The 10,904-nt window shown below is 36.3% G+C and overlaps 1 protein-coding gene across 1 annotated transcript; it reads left to right on the forward strand.

The window, feature by feature from the left end:
- Positions 1-1,797: 1,797 nt before the first annotated feature.
- Positions 1,798-10,241, forward strand: LOC103477714 (uncharacterized). The gene is made up of 11 exons (XM_017309317.1): positions 1,798-1,999; positions 2,381-2,473; positions 2,974-3,168; positions 4,247-4,401; positions 4,474-4,565; positions 5,237-5,352; positions 7,251-7,349; positions 8,350-8,443; positions 8,642-8,744; positions 8,943-9,040; positions 9,104-10,241. The coding sequence occupies exons 1-11, from the start codon at positions 1,942-1,944 to the stop codon at positions 9,216-9,218; spliced, it is 1,218 nt and encodes a 405-aa protein (XP_017164806.1). The 5' UTR covers positions 1,798-1,941; the 3' UTR covers positions 9,219-10,241.
- Positions 10,242-10,904: the final 663 nt, after the last annotated feature.

Here is a 10,904-nt window from a genome sequence, read left to right on the forward strand (position 1 = left end):
TCGTTCAGATGTTTGTTTCAGGTTTCATTTGGTCTAATTAGCCAGATTCTGTTGTTTCTGAGTCAAACTTGTTTCTATTTGTATTTTGTGATTGTAGTGGTTTAAATTATGGCTTATTCACACAAACAGTGTCAGTAAATATTTTCTTCCTACTGTGTTTATATGCAGTATTTAATGAATAAGTGAAGATTTAAGACACAATCAGGGATTTTCACAGCAAAGCTGCAGTGAAACTTTTATTTCTCACTGAAATACTGGAAACAACAAGAATCTGTTGTTTGTGTATTAAACTGAATTATAAAGTTTGTAAATGGAAATGATCCCTTTGATAAACTCAGATACTTTAGTATTTAATTTGTTTTCCAGTCCATGTAAATCCTCTGTGAACAACTTTCAGTTTCAGTTTTCCTGGTTTCCAAACAAAAAGTCGTCTGTTTGGATTTAAGTGGAAGAGGAAACTTTTTTCCTGTGAATTATTAACCAGATGTTTACATGCGTCACGTTTCTGAAGCAGCAGCTTCTGCTTCTGTGCTCAGTTTGAATGAATACAAGCGTCATTATGCAAATAAACTGGATAAACATGTAAGAATTTGTATTATTATTAAAAGCCGAACATCATAATTTGTTTTATGATAAGCAGATTTGCAAAAGAAACATTAGCTGCATTTCCTTTGGCCATATTTGCACAATTTGACATTTCTAAAATAAATTAACTTAAAAGAAAAACACCAAATAAAAAAGTTGTTGTTTGACTAAAAGTTTGGTGCTGGGATGAGATGATTTATTTGGCCATTTTGAAATAAATTTATGGAAACACATTGTTGCACCAGATGTCGCCGCTGAAACAAACCACAACGAAGACGACAGGAAGTGGTTGGAGGATGATGACTCAGCATGTTTTTTAATGATTTATCATGTGAACAAACTTATTCACAAGTGATTTTAACGCCGTTTCTTATTGAACGGAAACAATGCAACTGTGTTTTTCTGACATCATTGAAAAACGTTTGCACACATTTACACAGGAAACGCAGCCAGTGTTTGTCTCTACTGTTATTTAGGAGCATTAAAGCAGAACCAGAGAACATAAATCCTTATTAATGTTGATCTACTGATGAAGCTACAAACACTTTCAGTTTTTAATGACATGGAGAAAGGAAGTCTTACAGGAACATCCATCCATTTTCTACAGCCTTGCCCCTCTGTGGGGTCAGGAGCTGCTGCTGCCTCTCCAGTTAACGTTCAGGGCGAGAGGCGGGGTCACCTGGACAGGTCGCCAGGTCTTACTGCAACATCACTACTAATTTGACTGGCTCACAAACATCTAATATCAAACCTTTTTATATTTGGATTCATGCAAAATACTTTATTTAACCAACAAATCCAACCTAAAACAAAACGAATCTTGTTTACAGCCTGCATGAATAACTCTCATGTGTTTCAGTGTGTTTGGTCTCTCTGAGTGGAAGTGGATCCAACTGGATCTGATCGGAGAAAAACTGATAAATTAGAGAGCATGAAGCCGTAAAGTGTTACTCTGGATAACAAAGATTATTATCTTCCTGTTTATTATCAGTTATTTATTTAAAGATGATCTTATACACCAACTAAGCACAGATAATGCAGATAAAGCTGAAGAATAGCAGGACATGAAGGTGAAAATGCATAAATACAGAATAAATACAGTCTAGTCTTCCATTTAAACAAATAAGGACTGAAGATGATATTAATGTTTTTCCATTTAACTGATTTATTTGGGGTTAATGCAAATCATCAGATGTATTTTAATAACCAAATTCAAACCAAACTAGTCAGGTAGCAAACAGACCAGCTGTGAGTTCAGGCTGAAGAAGAGAGGAAACGATCTTCACCGAGTTTCTGCAGGATCTTTTAATCTTCTTTAAATCAGCAGTTTCTCCTTTTCTCTGCGTTTTTCCAGCCATGGATAAAAACAAGAGCACTGAAGCCATTTATGAAAACCCACAGGAGCTGGAAGAAGGTAAGACTCCATGACAACACTTCATCTGAACTTCACTAAAGAAAGATTAATAAATTATTTAGCACAAAACTCTTCATCATCCATACCCTGGACTTTCTTTAGAGTTTTCCTCCAAACATGATCGACTTGGGAAAATCCTGCTCATCCTGTGGAGTTTAATCAAATAATTTGATGCAAAAGAAAACAAATAGTTTTGTACCAAATATACCTCCATAAAAATCTGGTGTCCTGCGATCAGGACCTGAAAAAATGTATAAATAAAACTACAACTGAGTGAAACCGTCAGTGAAGCCATAAAATGTGAGATTTTAGTGGAAAAATGAGTTTAAAGTTTAAGTGGAACCAAAAACACATTAATGATAATTTTCTCCTTATAATCAGGGAAGAAGGAAAAACCGAGCTGCTCCTTCCAGCTGCTGTCGTTGGGGATTCTTTCCGTCCTGCTGCTGGCGAGCATCGCCTTCATCGCCTGGAGTGAGTCGGTTTCTCTTCATTATGAGTTTTAATCAAGCACTTTCAAACCTATTAAACATTTTGTGAGAATCCATTAAATATCTGTGCTTTTTAACTTCCCTGTTCTCATTTTTATTAGCAATAGTTAGATGAACAAATTATTATTATGAATCATTCTTTATCAAACTGACTTGTTTTTTAATTTTATTGGTAAGAAAAAATTACCAGAATAAAGTTTTATCGTAGTATTACTAGAATAAATCTATAATATTACCAGAATAAAGTTGTAATATTATGATTTTATTCTCGTAATATTATTTATTTATTTTTTTAAGAGTGATTTCTTTGACAGCTAATTTTTACTTTAACTTGAGTTAAGTAATGTTCCAGCAGTGCTGCTCTTTTTTTGGCTGCTCTACCCGCCTCTGGCAGTAGAGGGGGCCCTGAGTCAAATTCTGCCCCGGGCCCCCGACACCTTGAGGCCGGCCCTGGTGTCTCATGTTGTTTCCATTTCGTTAAAGTCAGCGTCGACATGATGAGCCATAAGGAAAAGCTGGACGGTCTGAAGAGAGAGAACAAGCGTCTGAATATTAAAAAGAGTCTTCTGGAAAACGTGACGGAGCAGCTGATCGGGGAGCGGGACGACCTGAAGAGGGCGCTGCAGGTCATCCTGATGCACGACAACTTCCCAGTGAACCAGTTCTGCCCAGACAAAAGTGAGTTTTCCACCAGAATGGAAATTTAGCTAAAATAAATGACAAATCCAATCATTTAAGATCTGTATGTGGGATTGGAAATAATGAAAATAAGCAGGGGAATCATTTAAATGCAAGTTTCATTTTTTGACTTGAGTTGGTTTAATATATTAAAATATTGTAATTTACTGAGATGCTCATGTAAAATTCAGATAAAAAGTTTCACATCAATATTTAAACATAAAATAATTGTTCATGTTCTTCAAGAGAGACACAACAAAACATTCATGAGCTTTTAAGAACTTAGATGTCTCATAACAGCTTTTCATCATTTTCTGATCAGAATTTCTTAGCTCATTATTGATTTATGTGACTATTTGGATGAATGCGTCTGGATTTATAATCTAAATAAGACATTAATAGCATTATAACTGCTGACCAAACAAGATGCAGTTATGGCGAATGCTAAACTTAAGTTTTTGAAAACCGTTATTCTAAAGATGTTTTACCATAAAATGCCTTTTGTTTAATAAAATTACGATTAATTAAGGAGTTTGCAGGTGATAATCAAGTATTTCAATAAACTTCCAGCCAAAAAAATGTTGGTGTATGCTAAGCTAACTGTCACAGGCAGTTTGTATGAGTCTTAGTAACTAAACACCACAGATCAATATCCTGATTAAGGATTCCTGTTAATGTTTTATTATCAGTTTATCAAATAAAACATTATTTTACCTTTTTTTTTCTTCTTGCTCGACATCCTGAAATGGCGGCTGCTGGAGTTTGCTGTGAAAAAAAGCAGCCCAAATTTTAACAATCCACCCAAAGCTACTTGTTTCCAGTCACACCTGCTCAACTGGGTGGAAAACTGTCCAATCTGGCAACCCAGAATGTGGAAGGTTACAGAACTCCAGAGAAGTGACGTGATTGGTCGATGGTTTACCACGTTCTTGTTAAAATTAAAATTCAGAAATACTTCAATGATCCCAAAGGGAAATTAAATGTTGTTTTAAAACATAAAGTGAAGAAAACGACAGAAGATGTGTTGATGGTAAAGAAAATGTGTCAAAACCAACCCGTGTTGTGAATGTGGCTGCAGAGTGTCTGCCGTGCCAGAAGAGTTGGGCGAGTTTACTGGAAAAGTGCGACCAGTTTTATGACCAACATTCAGGCCAGAACCCTGGGAAAGGAGCCCGACTGTACTGTCAAAACACGTCCGCAGACCTGGTGGTCGTTGATGACGTCAAAGAACAGGTGAGCTTCCAGGACTCAGCTTTTCAGGCTGGCATTGAAAATGAAAACTTATGGGATGTTTTCATTTTCCAGAGTCCTGCCAGTAATCATGAGATGAATTTCTGCTTGTTGGGCCAAACCGACAACAACTGGCTCTGGATCGATGGGCAAAATGAGAGTCTTGGGTGAGAAATGTTTGTAAAACATAAATAAATATAGAGGCTGTTTCATAATTAGAGGTTTTGTTCTTTAAAACAGATTATAGTCTGGATTATGTACATGACGTATTAGGGCCACCGCTGATAGACAAGAAAAAGACGCTACAGCTAGCATAGCCTGTTCTGAATGCTAAAGCTAGTTAGCATGGCCAACAATGATGGTAGATTAACAATTTTCCTATGAAGGTATGTCAGCACATTTAGCAGCAGGTGCATGAGATTGATTGACAGCGCTAAGACCTTCCTTCTGGTTCTGATTGGCTGCTTTTGATCAGGCGCGGCAGATTTCATCAGACTGAAAGAGCAGCGGAGAGGGGAGAAGATCAATCTTTTCATTGATTATCTGTCTTATATTACACTGGGACAGTTTTAACAAATATGTAAAAAAACTATTTTTTAAAAATAAAAGTTACATACTGCAGCTTTAAGGTTCTGTTGTTGGTCTGATCAAATAAATGGTGGAATAATGTTGGGGCTCTGATCTGAAACAGGAAATGTTTAATCTGATTTAATGAAAACAAAAAGTTTCTGTCTCTCTTCATTCAACGTCCGAGTTCAGATTTAAATTTTAAAATAATATAACTGTTAAACATAAATGACCGTCTTTGTGATAACGGCCTCTGGTTTCTGTCTGAAAGGTTCTGGATGAGCGGAGTGGTTTGGTTCTCTGGTCCATACGCCACGGTGATAACATGGTGGAAATCCTCAGCGACGTTTTTCACTCCAACGTCTCTGTTTGGAAACGGCTTCAGCTGTTAGACTGAAGCTCAGCAGAAGTTTCACATCATGCCTGCATGCAGAAATATAACTTTATTTTAAATACAGAAATACTTTACCTCATGTCTGAGTTAGTTTTCATCTTGATCCATGTTTTAATTTTTAAAAAAGTATCTCTACAATCATATATTCTGATAATAATAATCTAAAATAATCAGAGATAAATCACATCTTCTTTTCTATACATAGTAAATATTTTATGGAAACAATCTTCAGTTTTACATTAATTTCATTTTGAAAGTTTTGCCTTTTGTTCTGTTTTCTTTTCACTCTTTATTTTTATTGCTTTTATTTTCCATCAACCAGGTAATTGATAACAAATAGAGTTTCAGATTTACTGGATCAATACTTTAATGTTTTCTGCTTAAGACTTTAGTTAATAAGAAATAAAGCTCATCTTTCTCTGTAGTCTGTAATAAACATCGTTTGGTTTATGTTTTATGTGTTGCCATGGTGATTTTTCATGGTTCATTTCTTTTTGATAATAATAATGTCCGTTTTCCCTTGAACTCCAAACAATAACAAAAGTTTCTTCTGTTCTGCTATTGATATGGATTAATAAAGTATTTTTGACTTGAATCTAAATTAGCAGAAATTATATATATATATATATATATAAATATAAACCACCTCTTGAAAAATGTCTCATTATTTTGGGAAGGTGACGTTTTGTTTCCCCTCCTGGTCTGAGTGAGCGGTGCTGCAGCGCCCCCTGCTGACCAGCTGCCTCTGGTACAATGTCTGTTTTATCTTTTGCTCTTTGCTGTTTTTGTGACTTCATTTAACCAGAACATTTTCAAGACCTCAAAGAAATTACAGAAATTACAAGTTATTGTTTGCTTTTATTCTATCTTTGAAATTGCTGAAATGTTATATTTTAGTTTTTTGTGTGTTTTAAGGTATTTTGTGATGTTCTTTTGTCATAATAGGACATTAAGGACATTGTAAAATGTTAAAATTCTTGATTTGATTTGATTTGAATTTTGTTTTTTGATTTAGTTTGTGTGTTTTTTTGCGTCTTGCTGCAGAAATGAGAATCCACCCAGAACACATTGAAACCCAGGAGGGATTAAACCTCTTATTCTGCAATTGCTGTAAATAAATTAGAAACGTTGCATCTTGCAGACATGTTGTATATGGTTCTCTCTCTGCATTTTTCTGTATTTTCTCCTTTATTTCTATAAACTGCCAGTTTCACATCCCGTCTCTGGACCTTTATAGTTTCATCGTCTGCAAGGACACCAATCTTTTCTTGGGCTGCTGGAGCCACAAACTTCCCTCAGTGGACTGAAGATTAAACATCTTGTTTCCTGCTGGTCTCAGTTAAACGGCTCTGGAAAGCAGGTGGCCTGACAAGACATCTGCACCCTTCTTCCCTCATTCGTGAACAAGATCTCCAGATACTTAAACTCCTCCACTTGAGGCAGGACGACCCCCCTGACCCGGAGAACACACTCTACCCTTTTCAACAGATGAAGCGGAAGAAAATGGATGGAAGGATGGATAAAATGCATCATTTAACCAACAAGATAATAGGAAGGTTAAGATAACAGTTATTTTTTTAAAACTCAGAAACCAAACAGGCTCATGTTTCAGTCTTCAAACATATTTTTTTCTGATCAAAACATCAGCCAGAAAAAAAAAAGAGTGTGATTTATGGATTGAAAGATAAATATTTACAGTTTTTTAGCATCATTAATCAGTATTGGGAACAGAATCCTGATCTGTTATGTTCAGATGATAAGAGCATTTAAACTCTTTGGCTTTGTGAATAAACTGATTAAGATGCTTTTTGAAACTTTTCTGCTGTAATGCGTAACCAGTGGCTGTAAAAGCAGAAATATTTATTATAYCTGGTTTAATTCCCACCAACAGACGGTAAAAAAGACGTTTGCTCTCATTTCCGTCTGCTGCTGCTGGTGTTGGGGGTAACCTTCATCCTGCTGGCGGTGAGCATCAGCTTCATCACCTGGAGTGAGTCTCCTCATCCTCGTATTTATCATTTAACATTTTTAGCTTCAGAGTCCTCTGCAKCGCAGTAGTGAGAGGTCAAAGGTCACATAATGACAGAGTGTTGTGGTGTTTTCTGTCGTTCRAAGGCTGTTTMGAAATAAAGAAACAGAGAGCGAGAGTCAGCAGGCTGGAGCTGGMGTCTGAGTCGACATGYAGAGAGAAGGAAAAACTCAACCAGAAGCTCAGATTCATCCTCACATCCACAAACTTCTCCGTCAGAAACTTCTGTCCTGCTGGAGGYGAGAAACTCGATTATATGTGATAAAAATGATTATTCAAAGTTTAAACTWGGAGAACAATGAAATCAGATGTAATTAARTAGTTGCTGTAGGYTTAAGTGTAAAATGTCTTGCCATATTTACAGTGGATATGGCAAGACAGTTACCTTAATAATGAAGCGCAGCGGACCACAGCCTGCWACTGTTTTCTCTGGAACATAAATCTTAATTATTTGAGGAAAATTAGCTTTTCACAGATTTATTTACCTAACAACCCAAGCTGAGCTCCAGCATGTTTGGTCAGCTGGTTTTCAAATTCAGCTYATTGATACCAAAGGAAAGTTAAATAATGTAGCTCATTAATTCAGATCCTTCAAAGAGTTACTGTAGATGCTGATGGCTGTTGGCAGGGTCCTGAGTAYGGGCTGTACAATGGCTGCTGTTGACTCACCACKTGCTCTATTCTTGTTGGTTGTGCAGGAAGTYTTACTTCTGCTTTTCAAAGAGKTACAGCTGTATAATTACAGCCATTTTCACATGTAAGTGTGCCCAGCAGCAGCTCAAGAGATCAACATAGACAGAACTGAGCAGAATGAAATCTCTGATTCTGAGCAAAACATGTTCTGTAGCCCATAACTTCTCCTAACCTGTTCAACAGCACAACAGGTCACCTTTAAGAAGCACAGCATGATAAACTGCTGGTTTTGCTCTGCATTAAACTCGTCTTATTGTGACGGCTGCAGAGTGCCGGCTGTGTCCGGACGGATGGTTCTGGTTCCAGGAAAAGTGCTACTGGTTCAGGAACGACACCGAGCTGAACTGGGAAGAAAGTCGTCGGTTCTGTCAGAACAGATCTGCAGATCTGGTTGTTATTAATAATCCGCAGCATCATGTGAGCTGCAGCACCAATATTAATATGGTAATAATTTAAAAACTACAGTAATTTGAGCATAATGTGGTGGGATGGTGKTCCACCCTCCCCCACTATGTGCACCRGGCACCGTTGATTGGTGGGCGGGGCGAACGCCTTTATAGTTGTGCGGGCCGCTGCAGGGTTCGTGCGTCTTTGTTGCTCCCACTGTTGCTACGGTCGGCGGCTACATGTCGGCTTGTGGGTTTGGTCGACTCGTCTGCGATCGTAAGTGGCGGTTTTGCTATCCGTGGCTGAGACCATGGTTGGTTTTTGGGTGCTACACCTGTCGTGCGTTTCTGCAGTGTTGCTCTGATGGCGTTGCCGGCTATTGTGCACTGCTAAATCTGTGTTCGGGTGCATCTTTTTACTATTAAAAAGATCTCCACCTGCTGGTCACAATATAATGAYGATTTTTCTCCCCAGGCTTTCATCAGTTACCTCAGCAGCAGCTTCTACTGGCTGGGCCTGCARAACATMGACAGCAGCTGGGTCTGGATCGACGGATGTAGAGACACTTTAGGGTAAGAGTTTAWACAGAAACAAAAATAAAACGATGTTTTCTTTGACGGTGTTTGTGTCTAAAGGTTTTGGATGAATGATCTCAACCCGTTGGGTTCGTTTGCGGAGGTTTTGGCCTGGAGGAATCTGACTGACAGCTGGCTGCCGACAACATCTACGACCTTCAGCAAGGTCGTCTGAGCAGGAAGCCTYCAGAGTTTACATTTAAAGAGTTTCTCAGTCTTCACCAGGATGTTTACACCATCTAAACTGAAACATCAGAGTTTAAAGTTTCTTTGTTTTATATTAAGTATCTTCATTGGTGGTTTAAATGACCTCATTTGCTGATTCGAGGAAATAAATTGGCTATTGATCAGTTCATGATCATGTAAAAAATATATCTGCATTGTTTTAAAAAATGTTTTTTTCCTGTTTGTCACTACAACTAAAATATGTATTCAATAGTAATAAACAGTAAAATTATGACAGAAAAAATAATTTTAAAGAATCTCAGAATCTAAAACTGTTGATTTTGATGTGGAATAAATGTATCTGTTAAAACAGTAAATTGAACAATAATTTTCTGATTTGTATTCATTTTTAGTGTAGGGAAAACATTTTCTTTTCCAGTAAAACATTTACACCAGCACCATTTTTAAACTCTAAAGTAAACAATGATAATGTCGTCTAAGCGTGAAAGAAAAATGTTTTACCTTTAATTTTACAGTGGATTTGTTTCAACCAGCATTTTACTGTACAATTTACTGTTTTTACAGTGTACGGCTTGATGTACTCATAGTTTTCAGTACATTTTTAAATCTGTGATTAAATTTAAATATGTGAACATTATTTGTCCTTTTGAAAATCCTTCATGTTTTGGGCTTTTATGAGAATTTAACAAAACTCTCTGAAGGCAGAAAACAGAAACATCTGATGGACTGAAGCATGTTAATGTTCTGTAGGTGTTTTTATACTAATATCTCAATGTTTTAGTCTTTTCTACTAAAGTCTAGAAAAGAAAAATCKAATCTAATGTAGCAGAGCTGCTCCAASCTGCTGCCACCAGGGGGSGCTATTCTATAGGATTTGTTTTATCAACAGTTTGGTGGAGGGAAAACCTCTTGTACTTCATAAAACCTAAAGTAAGTCAGATTAAACTTTATCATCACAGCCCTGAAGTGAATAAAAAAAAGACTAAATTTAAATATTTTTTTATTATTATATGCCATTTATCTATTAGAATTCAGGTTTTATTTCACAGCAAATACTAGGAAAATTATTCATATTTTACTTACTGATCATTAATAAAATATAGTTTTTTGATGACAGTTTGCTCAAATAAATTAAGCTTGTTTTGCCCTGTATTGTGATTTAAAATATTGTGTTTACACTGTATTTTTTACTAGTTTTGTCTTTTACAGCTGCTCTGCTTCCCCCCCCCCACCAATTACTTCATGCTTGTAAAATATTGTAATGTTTTTAAATACATATATAATCCTTTTTGAGGGAAACACCATTTCCATTCTGTGCCTTGAACATATGGCAATTATAAAGTTGTTTATTAATATTTTTTGTAATTAATTCTTTTATTGATATTCTGAATTTTCTCACATATAAAGCACAAATAAAAACAGAAACAGAAACCCTGGTGTCTCTGAATGTGTTCCACCCTGTTATGAACATTTACAAATAGACCACAAATAGTTAAACATTTAAATTTTGAAAAATAATGACTTTTTCTTAGAAAGAGTGTCCCTTTTACTATATAACAGTGGTTCTTAACCTGGGTTCGATCAATCAATCAATCAATCAATCAATCAATCAATCAATCAATCAATCAATCAATCAATCAATCAATCAATCAATCAATCAATCAATCAATCAATC

Source organism: Poecilia reticulata, linkage group LG16 (assembly GCF_000633615.1).
Source record: "Poecilia reticulata strain Guanapo linkage group LG16, Guppy_female_1.0+MT, whole genome shotgun sequence".
Lineage (NCBI taxonomy): Eukaryota > Metazoa > Chordata > Actinopteri > Cyprinodontiformes > Poeciliidae > Poecilia > Poecilia reticulata.